The 23827-nt window shown below is 47.0% G+C and overlaps 1 protein-coding gene across 1 annotated transcript in view; it reads left to right on the forward strand.

Moving 5' to 3' along the window:
• LOC147603843 (histone acetyltransferase HAC1-like) overlaps positions 1–23827 on the forward strand; it is a 149744-nt gene that overhangs the window by 58762 nt on the left and 67155 nt on the right. Inside the window, exons 6-10 of the mRNA XM_086796331.1 lie at positions 11081–11377; positions 11466–11744; positions 12004–12132; positions 12238–12438; positions 12573–12715. Of these exons, the coding sequence (XP_086652457.1) occupies positions 11081–11377; positions 11466–11744; positions 12004–12132; positions 12238–12438; positions 12573–12715 (1049 nt within the window). The remainder of the gene's footprint in view (positions 1–11080; positions 11378–11465; positions 11745–12003; positions 12133–12237; positions 12439–12572; positions 12716–23827) is intronic.

The raw sequence follows: 23827 nt of genomic DNA on the forward strand, positions 1-23827 counted from the left end.
CAGCCTTGCTATCTGTAATGGGATGACACGGTGGCCTGCATTAGGAGGGCGTACTAGTTTTTTTGTACAAGGGGGGCTCCAGTGCAATCGATTATCTTATGGGATTGCCGGAACTAGCCTCGACTTGACCATCCCACCATGCCTGCTTGGTGCCGACCATAGCTACCTTGCCTTCACCCTCAACTACACACCGTCTACCCTACCACAGGCAATGTCACCATTTGGCCACCCAAATGGTTCACTCTTGCTTTCACACTATGTACATATTGGATTGGTGTCCATGGCTTATGGAATATGCCTATGCAGGTGATTGACACGTGTCATGCTGTATAGTTGGATATGATATTCCGTTGGGACTTGATGTTATCCTGTCCGGAAATGCCTGGAGGACTTGGCTTTCCGCTGGGACTTGTGCCTTTGTGTACATGCCTGGAAACACCTGGAGGATTGGCTTTCCACTGGGTCTGGTATTGCGTATACTTGCCTGGAAACGCCTGGTCTTATATGGTTTCATGAACGGAAATTGCTCATGCCAATGCTGCATTGCATAGCATCTTTATGTGCTTGCCTGCAAATGAAATTGCATGCTGTTTTCATGCCTGCATGACCTATGTGTAGTTCCGGGTAAGGGGACGCCCGCCCGTGAACCGTGTGTGTGAAACTGTCTGCTGACATGGTTGTGTGGCATGTGAACAGGTGGTAAGTATTACCCAATCTAGGCTCAAATAGCCCTTAGGACTTAGCCAATATTTATAAGTGAGTGCGTTCCCATTTCATTAAAGTTTGGGCGCTCAAAAGTCACTTATAAATTATGACCGCTTCCAAGTTCACACTCACTGAAGTCCCGAGGCAGACAAGACTCAATGTCCAGGACCTGACCCTCCCCTTTTACTCATAAATGGGCATCTCCCCATGTCCCTTCACCTGATTGGACCCCAATTCACTTACTTATTAAGAGAAATTCGTGTTTTCTCTTCATGAAGATTTTTGGAGGCTGAAAACTCTGTTTTTCCACCATTTTCTCTCCATTTTCAAGCTCTCCATAGCCATACCCAACTTGCTAGGGTGTTTTCCAAGCTTCCAAGAGTGTTTCCAAGTGCTAATCACTCTCCTACTCACTCCCAATGACTGAAATTCAGCAAAACAGCTCTCATTTTTGCTGTAATTTCTGGTCTTTTTGCTGAAAACCCTAATTTCAGCCTTCCTTTCTCAAGTTGAACCATAGGGGAAGCTTTCCTAGGGTTCCCTTCATCCTCTTGAAGACTTTTGTCGCGAAGGATTGCGGCAAATCGAAGATATCAACACTTCTAAAGCTTCCAACGCGAAGGCTTCCGCTTGCAACAACTTCTATGAAGACTGGTAAGCTTATTGGACAATGTGTTGTCATTACTTACTCAGTAGAAGGGCAGGACTCCTTGTTTAGCCGCCCTGTGTAGTATTTCTCTTGTCCTATGTGCTCTTGAAGATGTTGCTACCTTGCTTGGTAGAACATAGAGCCAATGGTAGAGAATATGGGCACTGAAGTCGGGCCGGGCATCAAGGCAGCTCCTTGGTGATCTACATCGACATACCATTGTTTTCTAAATGCTGAATTTCATATGCATTGGCATGGAGGATTTGGCAATGGATGCCCGTGAAGCTATGTATTGAATTGCTCCAATAGTAATACAATTTACTCAAGGGAGGGGTCGGCCGTTCCGGCTCATTGTGCGTCTCTTGTCAATTCAGCAATTTACTTCTTGTATTTGAGCAAGTGTCCTTCAAATCTTAGTGTATTTAAGTGTATTGATTAGCCTTGTGTTCAACCAAGTTACATTGGTATCAGAGCATACGGTTCTCTTTCACTTCTATCGTGAGAGACGATCACCGTGAACACTAGCTATCTCTACACTTAGAACATTATGGACAGCCATACAATGAATGTTGGAGATGCTAATACAAGAGGCAGGGACAATGAAATGCATGCCTCCAATGCTTTACAGGATGAGCAAACTCATGTGGTGCACAATAGGGAACATGAATATGTGGGACAGCTGTCCCGCGGCAAAGAGAAGATGCAAGAAGAAGAGTCCATAGTTTTGAGGGCTGAACTTACTCGTATGCAGGCTCTTCTCCATGCACAACAAGAAGAATTGAATCTCTATCGCCGCAAGGATCCATTGGTACTTGACCGTTTGAAGGCCAAGAAAGCTGAATCTTATATGGATCATGCAATGGCAATGATTGCTCAAGAGTTGCGCATGCAACCGAGGGATGCAGCACGTGCATACTTGGCTCGTACCGAGGATGCCTATGCAGAAAAGGCAACCATCCCATATGTCTTGGAATCCCCACAAGTACCCGAACGAGAACTTATGTCTAAGAGGATGAACCTCCATGCGATGGGAGAGGAACAATCAGTGACTTCACGCCATGCAGGAATACCTCATGTAGTCCGTGAAGGATACAATGTTTATAGCAGTGGTCAAAATGTATGTCAAATGCCATTGCCGGCTGAAAATGTACATGCAGAACACATGCAACATGGGCTGTAATTTTCTGTTGGTGCAGGTATTCCGCGTATCTCTCATGCCACTCATGCCTTCGAGTGTGCTCGTGAGGGAGAAGTTATGGCTGAAAATGTATCAATGCATGTTGAGGGGCCAGCCATGCCTCATGCTTACAGGGCACATGTATCTATGCCTTATGCATCACCTTTTGGTCCAAAAATGATGCCAGTCACAGGAGCTGTCCCAATGGACAAACATGGGGGAAAACATGTTGAGATGCACACACATGCATCAAAGTCTCGTGACTTCAAAGCCGGAGACAAATCTGTGAAGTTTGACACATATCATGGAGAATATGATGCATCAAAGGCACTTGCTTTTATTGCCGAGTTTGATATTGCTTTCAGTGATGAGGATTTCACTCAGAAATCCATGATCCGGCATGTAAGCATGTTCATGAAAGGCACTGCTGCCCATTGGTGGCTCACGGAGAAGCTCTCACCGAATCCTGTTAGATCATGGAAAGAGTTCAAGGAGAGGTTCTATGCTCAATTCTTGCCTCCCAATGCATTGAATGAGATAACAATGAAGTGGGATTGGGTAAAGCAAAATGAAGGGGAATCGGTAAATGCATATGTACAAAAGTTTTGGAAAGTGCTCTTGGAGGTGTCTCCATTTATGCATGTCACCGAGGCGGAAAGGAAGAGAAGGTTTCAATTGGGATTGCAACCCGTGTACAAAGCGGGATTACAAATGTATCCTGGTCATACCTTACACCAATTAATCGCAGCCGCCACCGCCATCGAGCAATTGGAACTCAAATTGAGTCGATCCAATAAGGCTAAACCCTCATTTCAAGGCAAAGAGAGGGCTGTCCAAAACCTGCAAAATAATGGACAGCCACCTAAAAGGGACCAAAACCAAGCCAAATCAGGTCCAAAAGCTGAAAATAAGTTTGCTAAAAAGCGCCCTTATAAGCCGGCAAACTTTGGTCTTAGTGCCGAGAAGAAGGAGCAATATATGCGTGAAGGCAAATGCTTTTCTTGTGGCAGCATTGAGCACATGGCAAGAGCATGCCCAAATAAGAAGAACAAAGCTGAAAATGCTAATGTACCGAAGCCTAATGTGCATATGGTTCCGGATGTGCACGGCAACACTTCACATGATAGCAAAGATAGGGTTGTATGTAAAGCTTGGGGACAGCTCAAAGATCAACCCGCTTTGTTCATGTTTGATGATTGTGCATCGGAGAATTTCATATCCACTCAGATGGCAGCTGCTTTGGGTATTGAAGTGGAGGACATGGGTCCTCAAATTGAAGCAGGGGTTGCCTTTGTTGGTAGAGAAGTGCAGGTCATGCCTATTTTTGGCAAGTTGCGCATACACATTCAAGGCTATGTGGATCATGAGGATTTTCTTGTGGCGCCTTTGAATGGTTGTGATGTATTGCTTGGAAAGCCTTGGCATACACGTATTGATCCGTGCAAGGCTTACAAGACTAACATGATCACCTTCATGCATAAAGGCCGAGAACATGTAATTGATGCTGGTGAAGAGGGTGATACCATTCCCCTTGTATCTCATGTACAAATTAAGAAAGTAATGAAAAAGAGTGTTTTTGCGTACTTAATTTTTGTACGAGATCATGTTGAGAAAAATAATGTACATGTAAACACTCTTAGTAATGATAGGCTGAAATTTTTGCAAGAGCACAATGATTGTTTTGCTGATGAGTTACCACCTGTACGACCGGAAGATCATCGCATTGATCTTGTGCCGAGTAGCTCACCACCTAATAGGCCAGCCTATCGTGTAAGTGCATCCCAAAAAGAGGAGATCATGAAGCAAGTGAATGAGCTTCTTGAGAAGGGTTTGGTTCAGCCAAGCTCTTCCCCATATTGTTCACCAGTCCTCTTGGTTCAAAAGAAGGATGGATCCTTTCGTATGTGTGTGGATTATAGAGCTTTGAATAAGCTTACCATCAAGAATAGGTTTCCGATTCCACGCATAGATGACATCCTTGACAAGTTGGATGGATCGGCATGCTTTAGCCGAATTGATCTCAAGAGTGGATATCATCAAGTGCGTGTAGTGCCTGAGGATGTACACAAAACTGCTTTCAGGACAGCATTTGGGCTTTATGAGTATCTTGTTATGCCTTTTGGTCTTACAAATGCCCCGGCTACATTCAATAGAATGATGGATCGCATATTCCGTGGGTACAGGAAATTTACAGGTGTTCTTCTTTGATGACATCCTAGTCTTCTCGAAGACCGAAGAAGAGCATAAAGCTCATTTGGCTATTGTTTTTGAAGAGCTCCATAAGCATAAACTCTTCATAAATGCAAAGAAGAGTGAGTTCTTCTTGTCAGAGATACATTATCTTGGGCATATTGTGTCCAAAGATGGAGTGCGGATGGATCCTGCAAAGATTGATGCAATTCGGAATTGGCCCGAATTGAGTTCGGTGCATGAGATCCGCAGTTTTCTTGGATTATGCTCTTACTACCGCAGGTTCATTCGGCACTTCGCATGGATTGCTTCTCCTTTGCATGATTTGACAAAGAAGAAGGCCGTGTTCAAAAGGACTAATGTAGAGACAGATGCATTCCTCAAATTGAAAGATGCAACTACTCATGGTCCAGTGTCGATCGTTCCGGATTTGCAAAAGCCTTTTTGTGTGAATGTGATGCATCTGAAAATTGCATAGGGGCTGTCCTTAATCAAGAGGGACATGCCGTGGCTTATGAGAGTCGTGGATTGCATGATGCAGAGCTATCTCTTGGCATTTATGAGAAAGAGCTCTTGGCTGTAATTCATGCACTTACTATATGGAAACATTACCTTCTTGGGGCTGATTTCACTGTGAAGACAGATCACCAGAGTTTGAGGTATTTTCTTACTCAAACTAAGTTGTCAGAGAAGCATATGAGGATGGCCAATTTTCTCTCTATGTTTCATTTTCAGATCTTGCACACCCCAGGAAAGAAGAATGTAGTGGCCGATGCATTGTCACGAAAGCCGTATGTAGCAGCTATCTCGGTTGCCTCTCATGGGGACTTGTCTACCATGCGTAATTTGTATCATACTGATGCTGATTTTGCCACTATTTGGGCTGATTTGATGGCTGGTCATGCACATGCCTCATATGTGATCAAAGAGGGTTATCTCATGAAAGATAATTGCCTATGTGTGGTGTCTGACATGAGGCAAAAGGTTTTGGATGAGTGCCATGCTCCTCCATATGCTGGTCATAGAGGCATAATGCCTACTACGCACATGATTGAGCGGTATTTCTTTTGGCCAGGTATGCGGAAGGACATAGAGGCACATGTACGTGCATGTATCACCTGTCAAAAGGTCAAATTTGATAGGCAAAAGGCACCAGGTTTGCTTCAGCCATTGCCTATTCCCACGCAGCCATGGGAAAGCATTACAATGGATTTCATTATGGACTTGCCACGTACCCAACAGGGTAATGATGCAATTTGGACAATTGTGGACAGGTTTAGCAAGCAAGCTCATTTCTTGCCGGTCAAAAAGACCATCAAAGCTGAGCATATGGTTAAAATATATCTTGCACAAGTGTTCAAACATCATGGAATGCCGAAGTCCATTGTGGGGGATAGAGATCCCAGGACTACAAGTCTCTTTTGGCGGGCCTTATTTGATAATATGGGCACCAAATTCGACTTCTCATCAGCTTATCACCCTCAAACGGATGGGCAAAGTGAGGCTGCAAATTCAGCCGTGTTGGATCTCTTGAAATGTTATGTGGCGGATCAGAAGTCTTCTTGGGAGAAGTACATACCGCTTGTGGAATTTGCATACAACAACACGGTGCATGCATCTACGGGAAAGGCCCCGTTTGAGATTGTTTATGGTAAGGTGGTTTTGCCACCCATCCTTCGCACAAAGGATGAGATATTTGCAGCTGATGAGTATGTAAGAGACTTGGATATTGCTTTTGCTCAGGTGCGGACAGCCATTGCAAGGTCACAAGACAAGCATAAAAAGGCTGCCGACAAGCATAGAAGGCAATTGGATGTTAAAGAGAATGATTGGGTATTGCTGAAATTTGAGAAAGCAAGAGGCCTGGCAAAGAGGGTGCATATCCTAAGCTTGCAACCAGGTACTATGGACCTTTTCGAGTGATCGATAAAATCAATGAAGTGGCTTTCAGATTGGCATTACCTAGTCATTGGCACATACACAATGCTTTTCATGTGAGTCTTCTTCGCAAGTATGTAGGGCCGGAGCCCAGTGAAATGCTCATTGAGGATCCACCAGAAGTGGATGAGCTTGAGGAGATCTTGCAGCCAGAGCAGATTGTGTATCACAAGGAACGCAAGCCTGCTGCTGCAGGCAAAGTTGTGAGGCGTTACCTTGTGAAGTTTAAGAACTATCTTCCCATTGATGCTAAATGGGTAGATGAAGAGTTCTTCAAAGATTGCCCGCATGTGCTTCAGACATATTTGGATGCATTTCAGTTGCGGACAACTGTTTAGAAGCGGGGGGGGAATGTCACCATTTGGTGTTCACTCTTGCTTTCACACTATGTACATATTGGATTGGTGTCCATGGCTTATGGAATATGCAGGTGATTGACACGTGTCATGCTGTATAGTTGGATATGATATTCCGCTGGGACTTGATGTTATCATGTCCGGAAACGCCTGGAGGACTTGGCTTTCCGCTGGGACTTGTGCCTTTGTGTACATGCCTGGAAACGCCTGGAGGATTGGCTTTCCACTGGGTCTGGTATTGCGTATACTTGCCTGGAAACGCCTGGTCTTATATGGTTTCATGAACGGAAATTGCTCATGCCAATGCTGCATTGCATAGCATCTTTATGTGCTTGCCTGCAAATGAAATTGCATGCTGTTTTCATGCTTGCATGACCTATGTGTAGTTCCGGGTAAGGGGACGCCCGCCCGTGAACCGTGTGTGTGAAACTGTCTGCTGACATGGTTGTGTGGCATGTGAACAGGTGGTAAGTATTACCCAATCTAGGCTCAAATAGCCCTTAGGACTTAGCCAATATTTATAAGTGAGTGCGTTCCCATTTCATTAAAGTTTGGGCGCTCAAAAGTCACTTATAAATTATGACCGCTTCCAAATTCACACTCACTGAAGTCCCGAGGCAGACAAGACTCAATGTCCAGGACCTGACCCTTCCCTTTTACTCATAAATGGGTATCTCCCCATGTCCCTTCACCTGATTGGACCCCAATTCACTTACTTATTAAGAGAAATTCGTGTTTTCTCTTCATGAAGATTTTTGGAGGCTGAAAACTCTGTTTTTCCATCATTTTCTCTCCATTTTCAAGCTCTCCATAGCCATACCCAACTTGCTAGGGTGTTTTCCAAGCTTCCAAGAGTGTTTCCAAGTGCTAATCACTCTCCTACTCACTCCCAATGACTGAAATTCAGCAAAACAGCTCTCATTTTTGCTGTAATTTCTGGTCTTTTTGCTGAAAACCCTAATTTCAGCCTTCCTTTCTCAAGTTGAACCTTAGGGGAAGCTTTCCCAGGGTTCCCTTCATCCTCTTGAAGACTTTTGTCGCGAAGGATTGCGGCAAAACGAAGATATCAACACTTCTAAAGCTTCCAACGTGAAGGCTTCCGCTTGCAACAACTTCTATGAAGACTGGTAAGCTAATTGGACAATGTGTTGTCATTACTTACTCAGTAGAAGGGCAGGACTCCTTGTTTAGCCGCCCTGTGTAGTATTTCTCTTGTCCTATGTGCTCTTGAAGATGTTGCTACCTTGCTTGGTAGAACAGAGAGCCAATGGTAGAGAATATGGGCACTGAAGTCGGGCCGGGCATCAAGGCAGCTCCTTGGTGATCTACATCGACATACCATTGTTTTCTAAATGCTGAATTTCATATGCATTGGCATGGAGGATTTGGCAATGGATGCCCGTGAAGCTATGTATTGAATTGCTCCAATAGTAATACAATTTACTCAAGGGAGGGGTCGGCCGTTCCGGCTCATTGTGTGTCTCTTGTCAATTCAGCAATTTACTTCTTGTATTTGAGCAAGTGTCCTTCAAATCTTAGTGTATTTAAGTGTATTGATTAGCCTTGTGTTCAACCAAGTTACAGGCAATGGCGGGGGTGTGGAAAATTGTTGATGGCGGATGTGTGGATGATTGTTGTGAGCTATGAGGTGAGGGTGGTAAGGGTGTTGATGGTCTACATCCAAGAGACAATGGTAGAGCTAATCTGCATAGATAAGATCACAATCATGGGTGAAATGGATTTGGGTGTAGTGTGAGATGGGCGGTCCACCGCCAAAGCCCACATAGGTACCATGCCTCAGAATTGTTGGTATGACAATGAATGCCAAATCACCTTTTGTGGCCAAATCCAGAAGTGTGAAGCTGAACGGATTAACTGGTACCTTACTTGCCGCAAGAAATGAGCACATTGTCGTAAACAGCTCAAGGACTTATACCAACTCTTGTTGAGTGGGAATTTTGACGAGGCTTGGTGTAGGATCTGGGAACTACGCTTACCAACCCCCATCACAGACCCACACATGTGGCACTCATTTGCACATGCATTATACCACATACCCCGCCAACTGCCCCTCTCACATCCACCTCATGCACGTCCCACCACATCCATCTTCTTCATAGGAGACATGGTGGTGAAGGCTATACCCATGCTTCAGAATGGTTGATCACAGGATCACGAGGGGCTTATGGCTGAGCACCTCTCTTAACTAGGCGACACCCTGGCACCCCTCCTAGCCCTGTGAGTTTTTCCCCTCCTGGTCATCACATGGGAACCGGGTGATCTGATACGATCTACTAGAGCTATACACATGTAACACATGATGCCTTCGTGTCCCATGCTATGAGGATAGCCATTGGCGAGCTTAGGGTATCATCCCATAGACTGAGGATAGAGACTGGCAGAGCTGAGTGGATACCAGAGAGGACAAGACATGTAGACTCTATCAACAGATGGGGGTTGAGTCGGAGGAGCACTATGTTTGCTAGTGCCCAGTCCACTATGAGATCAATGGGAGATTTCACTGTCTATTCAGAGAGGGCTTTGGATGCTTATCCTGGATCATGGGGAGTACCCAGATCAGAGGTGCCTTGGGCTCTTCCTACTGGAGCTGAACTGACACAGAGAGGGACTATTGAGAGATCCTCGCCCCCAACAACCGTCCTCTCAGCTTACCATCACTAGTTTTTCCCTCCCTAGAGGGGTGGATAGAGCCCATCACAGTGGATACGGGAGCCTATACCACAGTGCCCCCTCACAGCAGGCTGATGGGGGTCACATCAGATCTGGCACACACACTCCAAAGAGCTAGACACCCTCGTCCTGTTGGACCCCCAGCTCACTAGCCCCTGATTCAAGAGATCTTGGCCCACCATTAAGCAGCCTCATCCTCAATGCAGACTATCGACATCTCTAGCCTTCTTGTATCACCCATGATGGACATCCTTGATGGGCCCTTTCCTGGCATACAGGGTTGATTGACTGTTTTTATTCAACTCTCCCATATCCCATCACGTAATTGTACCCTATACGTGGCATAGTAGGATCTAGATTTTTCATCTTGTATAATCTGAGAGTCTGAGATCTTAGCTTTCAGTTTTTGGTTTTAGTTACTGTTGCTTTTTCTTATTTCATCCATGATGAGATTTCATGGACACTGTGTATATATCATTTTGGTCTCATAGACCCTTTGGGTCTTAACGTAACTCTCTCTGTCTCTCTCTCTCTCAGTTCTTCCAACCACGAGAGGATGCCACACCAGCTATGGATGACATGCCCACAGCCTCATCAAACCACACATTCTCGAGTGCTTAACCACCATTCAGAGCCTGATGTTCCAGACTCGTTGGACCTCGCCAGCAACACAGACATCAGCCCCAGTTTGAGGAGATGTTGGAGAGACACAGAGCCTTCTATAGGCTATCCCCATGTTGATTTCCTTGATGCCCCGGGGCATTAGCTCCATAGGCTTTATGACGGTGATGATCCCATTTTATATCATATGGCTCGGACGAGCTCATAGCATTAGTTTTTGTTTTCTTTTGTACCATGATGAGATTACATGGACACTATTGTATCACTTTTGGTCTCATAGACCCATTGGGTCTTTTGAAGGTGTTTAATATAACTCTCTCTCTCTCTCTCTCTCTCTCTCAATGGATCTCCCCCATGGACACCTCCCCTCCATAGATTCGGGATAGAATGCATTATGATGATTCTTGTATACTCTATAGCAATGCTCCCCTGTTTGTTCTGTGCAATTACCTAGCACTTAGCTTCAATTACCACGTTTCTAGTTTCAGTTTCAGTTTTGTTTCAGTTTTCCATGATGATGATATTCTATAGATACTGGTAATCATCTTTTGTCTCATAGGCCCATCGGGCCTTTTGTAAGACGTAAATAGAACTCTCTCTCTCTCTCTCTCTCTCTCATCCCCCATTCTTCCCCTTTTCCCTTCCTCCCAAAAGTCAACAAAGCAGGCCCCTCAAGGCTTGTTTATTTGTGAAGTTGCTTTAGTCGGGTATTTGTTTGTTTTGAATAAAAGTGTGTTTTTAATGTTTTTCCAGAGCAAGGCAAAAGCCGAAAAAAATCAAGCAATGGAGCATTGGATGAGTGAGAATTCCTGCCAACTTTGTGCAGTGGAAACGCTCTCTTTTGAGCCACCACCAATATATTGTACACCATGTGGGGCACGTATCAAGCGAAATGCCCTTTACTGGACAATGCAAGTTGGTGAAACCCGGCATTACTTTTGCATACCGTGTTGTAATGATGCGCGCAGTGAGACTGTGGAGATAGATGGGGCTCATTATCTCAAATCAAAGCTAGAAAAAAGGAGGAATGATGAAGAAACTGAAGAGCCGGTATGTTTTATGTTGTGAATATTGGTGTCCAAATTACTGCACTTCTATAGCCTTACAAGACTCTGATGTTTTGCGTGATGTATTGCAGTGGGTACAATGTGACAAGTGTGAGAAGTGGCAACATCAATTGTGCGCGCTGTTCAATATGCGCAGAAATGAGGGTGGCCAAGCTGAATATACATGCCCAAATTGCTTTATAGGAGAGGTCGAGAAGGGTGAAAGAAAGCCTCTTCCGCAAAGTGCTGTTCTTGGGGCCAAGGATCTACCAAGAACTCTGTTGAGTGACCATATTGAGCAGCGACTGGCCAGGGAACTCAAGCATGAGAGGCATGAGCGTGCTCGAGCTCAAGGAAAGGGCTATGATGAAGTAAGTCTCTAAATAAAAATTACTTGGGGTCTTTACAAACACATCCCCCCCACATCAGATGGGCGGAGGAGCTAAATAAAAATTACTTGGGGTCTTTACAAACACCCCCCCCCCACATCAGATGGGCGGAGGAGATCTGCCCATGAGGGATGGGCGGGTGAGATTTCTCTTTTTCATGGGCAGGGGTTGTCTGTAAATCCCCTTAGTCTGTTCACCTGGTTTGGTGCCAACTGGTGTTCAATTGATCAATGGGTGGCAGGTGCCGGGAGCTGATTCACTGGTAATAAGAATTGTCTCAACAGTGGATAAGAAGCTGGATGTGAAGCAACGGTTTCTGGAGATGTTTCAGGAGGAGGATTACCCTACAGAGTTTCCATACAAGTCAAAGGTGAGTAGAGTTGAACGGACTGACCTAGGATCATTCTCAAGGCAGCCTGATTCTCGAGGGAAACCCTCAGTTGTGTCTGACCAAGACTATTACATTTGGTACCAGGTGCTGTTGCTGTTCCAGAAGATCGAAGGTGTAGAAGTGTGCCTTTTTGGGATGTATGTACAAGAGTTTGGAGTCGAGTCTCCTCAACCGAATCAACGCCGTGTCTACCTCTCGTATTTGGATTCCGTGAAATATTTCAGACCTGATGTGAAGACAGTTAGGGGAGAAGCTCTTCGCACCTTTGTATATCATGAGATTTTGGTATGGAAGTAAGAGGAACTGAAAGTGTTGTTTTCTGTACCGAACCACATATCAGCATGTTGTCACTTCTTATTCTGGTTCAGATACCCTAAAATGTTAATTTAATTTTTGCTTTATGTCAATGTACTGATCAGATAGGATACCTGGACTACTGTAAGAGGAGGGGTTTTACTAGCTGCTATATCTGGGCTTGTCCTCCATTGAAAGGAGAAGATTACATTCTTTATTGTCATCCTGAAATACAGAAGACACCTAAATCAGACAAATTGCGAGAGTGGTAAGCCTTCTATTCACCCATTGACCATCGTCATTTGGATTTAGCATTTGGTAACAGATGGATTGTGAACCAAGTATTCAAGTCACTATCCGCACCCACCTACTGCCAGCATGCTTGCTTAGTGCATGCCAAAGCTGCAGGTAATTTGATAACGCTTTGATCATGGATTCTGCTGCTGTGACTGGCATTATGCACAAGTTCATGGATTGACCTCACATGGTTTTATGGAGCTTGAAACATAGTTTTAATTTCTTTTAGGTGAGAGTGGTGAGGGAGAAGTTTTCAGGTGGAGGATGTGGAGGTGCTCGCAAACAGCATGCCTCATTCGATAAGCCTTCTCATCTGTAGGGTTGGCTCGCACAAGCTGTGCATGAACTATCCTGTGATACAAATAAGGTTGTATCAAAAGGGCGGCACGATGCACCACCAAGAATTACATCGGTGATGATCTCACCCCCCTAGGTGGAACATTGGAGAATTGGGAGGATGACTTAAGTAATGAAAGCACGTGACATTTAGCACTTCTCAACTCACTCACTCACGGATCACGGCCATCCTTGTCCCTTTCGCCCTGTTGTCCCCTTGGACCCTAGAGACCCGTGCACACCAGAGACACGAGTTTCTCATGCCCCTGCACCTCTCCATGAGACTCCATCTGTTCCATAGCCATTGTGGGTGCTGAACCTCTCAGCCAAGGGCAAGAAGAAGAGCTTAAACACACCATACACGGGCAGGTCATAGCTCCAGAGGCTCTCCAGAGGCATCTTGACACATTACAAGACCTTTGTGCAGAGCGGGATCTCACAGTAAACCTTGGAAAAATCAAGGTTATGGTCTTCAACACATCCCCTCTTTTCCCATCTCAACTGAGTTTCACCTACATGGGCAGCCCAATGGAGATTGCACACTCGTATGTGTACTTTGGAGTCACTTTTACCGGACTGGTCGTCTCGATGATCCATGCTGCAGAGGCTAGACTGATGTGAGGGTATGCTTCTCTTGCTCTCATGGAGAGATAGTGCTTCCAGGTCCATCTCCAGGAGCTGAGGACCAAGATGTGACTTTGACACCTTGGTCACTCTGGCATTGATGTATGGATCACCCTTTTGGGCACTTGATCTTACAACGGTCAAATGGCCGAAGGTAGAGAGGCCTTAGTCATGATGCTCTCCCATATGATAGGCCGCACACCATCGGTTCCACTTTATATTATCCTGGCAGAGTTTTGCTGCAGCACCCACGGTAGTAGAGGCACTCTTCTAGACAGTTACATACATTCACAGGATCAGTGCCATGGCACCTGGAGACTCCCGAGGCTCGCCCTACAATCCTCCCAGCAACTAGCAGCAGATGGGCACAAGGCATGGTATAGCTGAGTATGCACTTGGGTCATGAGGCAGGGACTGAAGATGGATCGCCTCCCGCCACTCCAGTGTGACCCAGAATCCCCATTCATCAGGCTTTCTCAGGATGATAGGAACTGGGCGATCAGATATGATTTATTGGGGCTATACATACAGGATAGCTGGATCACAACACATGAGCCACTCTCACACAAACGATAGTACTACATGGATACTTTCATGAGGCTCACAGAGGATGATTTCATACTGAGGGCCAGATATCTTGACATATACATGTCACATGCCATGTGGATTGTAGTGGGCCAGTTGCGCTTGTCATCGCACCACATGAGGATAGAGAAAGGGAGAGCCATGCAGATATCTTGTGAGGAGAATGAAAGATATACATGTCACATGCCATGTGGATTGTAGTGGGCCAGTTGCGCCTGTCATCGCACCACATGATGATAGAGTTTGGGAGAGCCATGCAGATATCTTGTGAGGAGAATGAAAGATATACTAAGCGTCTACCATCTTTGGATTACCCTTGCTAGGTCCTACACCTGTGCCGGGTATTAGTGGTTATTTTGGAGTACCACCTCACTCTCTACACTCCGGTTATGGGTACCAACCATCTTGAACCCCACATCTCCTTCCCTCCATGTTTCTATGTCCAGAAATGCTTTTACAAAAAAAACTCATTTCAATGGGTCCAATTACACCACCTGGGCTAACCTTATGGAACAGGTTTTACTTCCCAAGGTTCTTGGAACTTGGTGAAGGGACTTGAACGGAAATCCCACCCCTCACTAGCACCTCCTGAAGTCATCCGCTATTGCGAGGAATGCCACTGCCATAGTGGAGCTCATGCAAGGCCTTCTGCCGGAGTTTCATTCACAACTCCAGCAATTTCCCTATGTCTCTGACGGATGGGCACACTTTGCAGAGACAGATGCAGCACTTGACCGCATGTGCCGCATTGATCCCGAGCATCAAATCCAGAAATTCACTATTAAAGAGGGGGATGACCTGAAAGTCAAGGTCGCTGAGTACTGGCGTCTAAGTCTCAGGAAGACCAGTCATCACATTATTGAACAAGTTGCCAATGCGGCTGATTGCCCTCATGGCCTTTTTCCACCGTGGTGTGCGCACAATGTGAAAAGACAAAGCGCATTGGATGAAAAGCCTAGTGAGTTCCCTAGTTGCATCTTTAATTGCCTGCTTTTGCATGCTTGCTTGAATGCTTGCTCTCTTTAGAGAGGCTCTGGGTGCTGCGGGAAAAGGGGTTCAAGTTGCTTTGGGAGTGGAACTACCAGCACCCCGGAATCCTGCTTGGCCCCGTGCATCTTCCTCTGAACCTTAGCGTGTTCTCTTTGATGTATCACCTGTATCCTCACTAGCCCCAATATCCTCAGGCCATAGTCACAGGGGACGGAAGGGACGAGTGCTTGGAACGGAGGGACGCCGAAACGGGATGGACCGGCGACAGGAACGGTAGGGGACGGACGGACGTCCCCTAAGAAGCGTCACTCACAGGGGACGGGGACGGGGATGCCTCAGGAACGGGGACGTCGGTGGGGGATGGTTCTGTGAGGGGACGGCAGGGAGGGAGCCGTTTGCGCGTTTTTCTGCCGTTGCGCCCGCCGTTTATAGCCGTTGCAGTCGCCGCTTCCAGCCGTTGCAGTCGCCGCTTGCTTGGGCCTTGGCCCTTGAGCCTTTGAGGCTTGGCCCTCTCTCTCTCTCTCTCTTGCCCTTGAGGCTTGCCTCTCTCTCTTGCCTATCTATATAAGAACAAGCCTCTACAAGGCTACAAGCACACACAACTTTCAAGCTTTCAAGCTTCTTCTAGCTTCCAACTTCCAAGTTCCAAGCCTCTCACACAAGGCCCGCGGGCCGCCGCCCTACTATCTAGACTCTCTCTCTCTCTCTAGAACGGGATGTCACAATGGCCAGAATCAGGAAGACTCACATGTTTCCTATCATCAGGAGGCAACAGCACTGTGGACTACATATTGGGCTCGTGGGAGAGCACAGACGTGATAGACTCTTTCACTATCCCTACATGCCCCATTGGTGCGGACCATACTTATTTGGCCTTTTCTCTTAGGAGCTCTCTTGATCTGCCACCCCCGACCACTTAGGCATCTCGTACCATCTTCCACTTTACCCAGGAGCTTGCAGACGTTTATGATTCAAAAGTACATGATGGCCTCTTTGGTATGGACCCTACAGCACCCATCAATGTACTGACGGCCCAGCTTTCACACATACTGCACATAGCAGCTAGCCCAGCTTTCCACACCATCTCCAGACAGGGAAGCCACCTAGATCCGGGGACATGCCCCAGAATAGATGGTATGATAATGAGTGCAGAGAGCTTCATCGACATCTCCCAGCCCAGATTGCGAAAGGGGAAATAACACAGCAGCAGGCCAGTAGATAGATGCGGTCTCTTACACGCCGTAAGCGACGCTTATATGAGGAGGCTCAATACTGGGACATCTACCACATGCTCATGAGCAAAGATGCAGCCACTGCTTGGCGACGACTCAGAGAGCTACGCCCCCCCACCCCGATTACTGATCCTCAACTCTGGCAGAGTTATGCAGAAGGGCTTTATGATGTTCCGCACCAGCCACTCATCCCTCGCCCCATCGAGACTCCACCGACCTCATCGGTTTTCTTTACTACCGATATGGTATCTCGAGCTATACATAGATTCCAACATGGGAGAGCTGAGGATCACACCGGCTTACAGGGTGAGCATTTCATTTATGCAACTGACACACTCTCTTCTTTTATTGCCTACCTCTTTAACAGGGCTCTGGTAGAAAGTTTCCCAGCTGAGTGGACGATGCACACTATTGTACCGATCCACAAAGCTGGGGACATGTTGGACCCCGGTAATTACAGGACTATCATGATTGGTCATACCTTGGCCAAACTCTATGGGGCTATCCTGGAGGCAGAATTGAGCACACACGCTGAGAGGGAGGGGCTTCGTGCCCCTGGTCAGGTAGGTTTTCGGCGAGCCTTCTCTACTATTGATCACATTTTCACCCTGAGATGCCTGATTGACCAAACTCGGGCATGGAGACAGAGACTCTATTGCTGTTTTGTGGACTTCCGCAAAGCCTTCGACACAGTCCCGAGAGAGCGCCTCTTCCACCGCTTACAGACACTGGGCATACCCCCCGACATGATGTGGGGGATTTACAGATTATATGAGCAAGTATTTGGACGAGTTAGATGCCCAGGGGGACTATCAGATATGATTGCCAGCACCATTGGTGTGAAGTAGGGCTGCCCTCTCTCCCCGACACTCTTTGGCTTATACATCGACGAGGTAGCAGACTACATCATACACGGAGGAGGCTCTGGGATTGACATCTCAGGTACGACTGTACACATCCTATTATATGCTGATGATATCATTCTTGTGTCGGATACTCGGACAGGGCTACAAAGGCATCTACAGGCCCTGGATACTTTTTTGTGCGGAGCGAGGACTCACAGTGAACCTTGGGAAAACCAAGGTTATGGTCTTTCATACATCAGCAGAGCAGTCAGATGCCAGACTATCCTTACACTAGCCCGGGGACAAGGTAGAGGTGGTGGGCTCATATGTATACCTTGGGGTCACATTTACCAGCTCATTAGGGAGATTCTATGGCACAAGCAGCCAGAGACAGAGTGACACGAGGGTACGCAGCACTAGCAATTTTGGAACGCCAGTGTCACCAGGCACACTTCCAGGAGCCCCGTACTAAGGGGTGGCTATTTGATACACTAGTTACTCCAGCATTGATGTATGCAGCAACAGTATGGGCACCAGGTTTGGCTACATCCTCATGGACATAGATAGAGCGCCCTCAGATTTTGATGCTCTCACAGATGATCCGCAGCAAACCTTCAGTACCACATGATATGTTTCGAGCGGAGTTTGCTGTACCACCTATGTTAGTAGAGGCCATGTTCCAGACTATATCTTTTATACACAGGATGCAGGAGCTCCCACTAGATCGGGTATCTCGGGCTGCTTTTGAGGCATCCAGACAGCTTGCTGAGGAGGGACATACCTGGTCATGGTACTCCCAGGTGGTACAGTGGATATCAGATTACCACCCTTACAGTATGACCTAGTTGCACCACACAGACGCCTCTCTTAGACAGAGAGGAACAGAGTCATGAGACATGACATTTGGCAGGGCCACATACAGGAGACTTGGCTATCTCCCAGTCAGCCACTCCCGACAAAGATGCTCTACTACAGAGACCACTTCTTGAGCACCTCCACAGACGGCTTCATCCAGCGACCACGATACTTGGAGGTCCACTTATCACATGGAGCAAGAGTAGCCATTGGGCGACTAAGGGTCTCATCACACGAACTAGAGATCGAGACTGGGAGAGCAGCACGCATCCCTCAAGCAGAGCGCATTTGCAGATTATGCCAGATGGGGGTAGAGACAGAGAAGGATTTTGTTTGCCAGTGTGGTGCTTTGCAGGAGATCAGGGCATGCTATCCTGAGGTTTTTAGAGGGACCACATCACTTAGACAGGTCACAGATCTGGGAGAGATCGGACCAGAGACAGCTAGGCAGACTACTACTAGCACTACAGACACATGGAGATCTTACTTCAGACACCCGCACATCATAGCGGAGGAAGACAGTCCCAGTTGACTGACTTCTTCCAGAGATTGGCACCAGTAGCCCAGCCACACACATTGGGAGTGACATCTCAGCGAGCGGAGGAGATTCGAGCTAGGCGACGACCCAGACTAGCCGGCTACCAAACACCACGGCTACACCACAAAGAGATCGCGGCCATCCGGTCTCGACACCAGCTGGAGGTCGAGGAGTAGCTGGCACATTTTCGCTCTAATCTAGGACGCATGTTCCATACGTTTACGGCATCCTCAGATCGGATGTATGACATATTGTACCCAGACTATGGGATTGGATGGAGTTAGGAGTAGATAACATATCATACTTGTATCACCCCTTCAGCATATAGAGATGCATTAGTAGCCCTAGTACTCCATCCACACCCTCTCGTTTGTACACCACCATTGAGTCCCCTATGGTCGTGTTGTCATACTTGTACATTTTATTCTGACTCCACATTTTCCTCTTGATGACTGGAGGAACATCATTGTACTACTTGTTTGTCTCATAGGCCAATTTTGGCCTTTTTGCAGACGTTAATATATCTTTCTTTCTTTCTTTTCTTTCTCTCTCTCTCTCTCTCTCTCTCTTTCTCTCTCTCTCTCTCTCTCTCACCTCTCCCTCGGGCCTCAAGCCTCTTGAGTCTTGAGTCTTCCAACTTCCAAGCATCTAGGCTCTAGGCCTCTCTCTCTCTCTCTCTCTCTCTCTCTCTCTCTCATTCCTGAAGGCTCAAGAGTCAAGCCATCTTCAACCATGGCATCCTCCTCACGTGCTGGGGCTTCCCGTAGAAGGACAACGGGATGGACATGGTGGGAGGAGGTTAACTACACCCCATCTGCTCATGGAGGCGGTTCTCGGCCATGGGTATGCAAGCTTTGCCCGTACCGGCGAACGGGTGGCGCCGACAAAGTGCGAGTCCACCTCTTGCATGAGAGTGGGCATGAGGTGAGGTTTTGCACGAATGTCACGCCCGAGAAGAGACGGGAACTTCTTGACAAGCTTACCGTCTACAAGGCGGTCGAAGCGACAAGAAGGACACCACGAGTGGCCGTGGATCCCGCGACGATGGGGAGAGGAACTCAAGCCTCTACAATGGAGTCATGTGGTGGATCGGGATCATGCACACCATCACCTTCACCATCAAGTCGGAATGTTACTCCATCCACGACGCCGGCACCCTCCATATCCACGGCCTCTCAACCATTACGTGGCCCACGATGACAATCTACACTTGGGGAGAATTGGAACCCCAAGTTGAAGGAGGAGGTGGATATGGCGGTAGCCCGCTTCTTCTTCCACGACCACATTGCCTTTCAAGCGGCTAGGTAAGTGCAATCGATCATTGCCAATTCATCATTCATGTTTTCATCATCATAGTCCCCGTCCCCTTCTCATTAGTAAATTACTTTCTTGAATAGGTCGGAATACTTCAAGGTCATGGTTAAGAAGATTGGGGAGTATGGCTCAACCTATACGCCCCCCTCATCCGAGAGCTTGCGCACTACATTGCTCGAGAAGGAGAAGCGCATTGTAGAGCAAGCGACCGACAACACAAAGCGGCAATGGGAAAGGAACGGAGTCTCCCTCATTGTGGATGGATGGAGTGACACCCGCAAGAGGAGTATTCACGGCATGGTTGCATATTCCTGCGGAGAGATGTACTTCATCTCATCTCATGATGCATCCGGCACTGGGAAGAGCGCAGATGTGCTTGCGGCGGAGTGGGCTACCACCATGGAGATCGTTGGCCCCGAGCATGTAGTGGGCTTTGTTGCGGATGGGGAGCCTTCCAATAGGGCGGCGGGAGCTATTCTCCAAGGTATGTATAGACATGTCACGGTGTCCTTTTGTATGGCTCATTGCCTAAACAACCTCCTCAAGGACATCGGGGCATTACCATGGATCAGCCCGCTCATTGAGGAGGCCAACACCATGGTCTCCTTTGTCCTCAATCACCAAAGACTTCGGCATGAGTTCAACAAGAGGTCCTCTCTCTCTCTCCTCAAATATTCCGACACCCGGTTTGTCTACAACTTTCTCATGTTGGGCCGGTTGAAGGATTGTAGTGGTGCTTTGAGGGGGCTTTTCCTTAGCGACAAGTTTGTCGCCATGCAAGAGTCCCATTCAAACACTGGCCAAGAGTGTAGGCTACGGGCGGATGACGCCTTTTGGTGGGAGCGTGTGAAGACCACAGATGCTATGATGAGGCCCATAGTCAACCTATTGAGGATTGTAGACGCTATGCAACCATGCATAGGCAAGGTCTACGAGGCCATGGATCGCATGATAGAAAAGTTGAAAGACTTCGTGCCTGAGGAAGACAGATAGGAGGAGATCCATGCCTTGTGTCTAGGAAGGTGGAATTCCTACTACTCTCCATTGCATGCAGCAGCTTATGTGGTGGACCCAGAATTCCAAGGCAACAAGCAAGAGAGCGACCGGGAGGTGAGCGCTGGATGGAGGATCATCTTGGATCGTCTTGTGCCTGATGCATCGGTTAGGCGCAAGACCAGGGACCAGCTTTCGATGTACAGGTCATTTCATGGCTCCTATGGCTGTCATGATGCACAGGTTGACCGCTCCAAAGTTGGTGCTGCTCTATGGTGGGAGGACTTTGGTTCAGATGGACCGGAGCTGTATAGCAGCTTGCCATCCGCATACTTAGCCAGGCCGTTAGCTCCTCTTGCTTGGAGCAACTTTGGAGTACCTACAGCCACATTGCCTCTAGGAAGAGGAACCGACTCGGGGTAGAGCGTGCCAATGACCTTGTCTTCGTCAGCACGAACTTGCGAATGCTTTGCAAGAGCGTGACCAAGAAGGAGATTCCTTCACCGAGTGGGAGATGAGTCAACAAGAAGAGCAACAAGAGGATGAGGTGCAGGAGCAGCATGCCAGTGAGGATGAGACTGAGGATGAGCTTGATGCTTCTTTGGCACAAGCTACCCATGACCATGAGGCGAGCACTTCACGTGGATGATCATTCATGGATCATGATTCATGGGCATTACTACTTAGCTCTAGCCTCTAGCCTCTAGTCTTTAGCACTTTTTTGTCATTGACTCATTTGAGTCCGTCCATGTATTCTGCCTCCTTAAGGCTTAGTCTTGACTCCTGACTCTTGAGTCATGACTCATTTTGTATCTACTTAATTATTAATATGACTCAAAAGCTTACCATTTTAGTGTAAATTTGTGCTCATTTTGATGTACTTCCAAAGTAGAATAAGTGTAGAGTAGAAAAATAAAAAAAAAGTATTTTTGAGTGCCGTTCCCTCCCCGTCCTGTTCCCTACTTATGGCCATCCCCCGTCCCGTCCCGTCCCATCCCCGTCCCCCGTCCCTTGTGGCTATGCCTCAGGCATAGGCCCACAATCGCATCCTACCTATTGCTGTCTTTTCCATTCTTGTAGCTCAGCTTTGATGTTTGCAGGCACAAGTTTGCATGCACGAATGCCTTCCCCGGTTAAACCTGTGAAATGGGCCTTAACACGGATTATGAACCCTCCTGAGCAAACCCCGCAAAAATTGCCTGAACCACCATATTTAGACATAGGAGTGACATGGGCCCACATGGCATCCTTAGTGTGAGGCATCTTGACAAAAGTAGGGCTGGGTTGGCACCCTGGCATGAAAATCCCCAAATTTCAAAATCTGTGTTTTTTTGTAAATCCGAAGAAAAAAAGCACAAATTAGCACAACCAACCTGAAAGATGGAGGGCATGTTGCACGGAACCTGGGAAGTGTGGGAGGAGCTAGTAGGGGCTGATTTGTGCAAGGTAGGAGCTCCTTCAATCTGTTTCATAGTCGCCTGTAGACGTTTTTCAAAAATCGTGCTCTCTGGATAAAAAATGCTGGAATTCGTAGGTTTTCCCAGTGGCCATCACAGAAACGCGTTTCATTGCAATGAAACGTTTCGTTTTATTCAATTTCAATGAAATGCGTTTCATTGCAACTATGACTGCAAGGGGACAACGTTTCATTGTTCTCTTTGACATGGGCAGTTCTGAGGATGCCATCTCTCCGCAGTTAGCAAACAAGATGAGCTGTACCTTGGTTCCTTACCTTCTAGATGTGGACGAGCTTACCCCTGGTCTATGTACACACATTTCTCATAAAGCTCAGTAGTTTGAGTTTCAGGTTCAAAGGCCAACATCCAACGGGATTTTATTGTCTCCCCTCTTTTAGGGTGTGACATGATCTTTGAGATACAATGGTTTAGATAGTATGCACCCATTCCTGATTGCAGGTAGTAGAACACTTTCACTATCCTTGAAGGTTTTCTTGAGCCCATCATGATTCACAAGAATCGGAGCATTCCTGGAATTCCACTCATTTCCCACATTTAGGCCCAACGAGCGATAAGAAAAGGAACAGAGTGTGCGTTGCTATATGTTCGCTCTCAGTCTCATGTAGTTCAGATAGCACCCGCAATGGAGCAGAGGATGGCTGGTCTTTTGTCTCAATACAACAACATCATGTTGCGAGATGACGTCCCATCACATAGAGTTGGTTCTTGGTTCAAACCTCCCAGCGAGTTTCCCTACTGCCTTTCTAAGGCATTGGAGATTGAGCTGGAGGAGCAGTTAGCCTAGCTACTCCGGCCTGGATTTATCTGACCGTCCTCCTTCCCATTTGCTGCTCCTATTTTGTTTGTGTCCAAAAGAAGAATAAGACCGCACGCTCTTAAGAGTGGCTACCAGCAAGTTTGAATCTTTGAGGTAGACATTCCAAAAACCGCCTTCAGGACTGAGCGCGGCCACGATGAATTTGTGGTGATGCCCTTTGTAATCACCAACGCACCAACGACGTTCAACAAGATGATGTGTTGGGTTTTTCAAGAATTCATTGGCAAATGTGTCTTCATTTTCCTAGATGACTTTCAGGGACTCCATAGCAGCATGAGCGAGATATGGCACAAGTTTTGCAACTCTTGCAAGACAATGAGTTGTTTATTAATGCCAAGAAGAGTGAGTTTGGAGTAGTGGAAATCCATTGCCTGGGATACGTCATTAGTTTATCAGGTATTAGCCTCAACTCTGAAAAGGTACAGGCCATCCTCAGTTGGGACGTTCCCACTACAGCCTAGAAAATCCGGGCATTT

Source organism: Cibotium barometz, chromosome 63, assembly GCF_041138505.1.
Source record: "Cibotium barometz isolate CiBa-2024 chromosome 63, ASM4113850v1, whole genome shotgun sequence".
Lineage (NCBI taxonomy): Eukaryota > Viridiplantae > Streptophyta > Polypodiopsida > Cyatheales > Cibotiaceae > Cibotium > Cibotium barometz.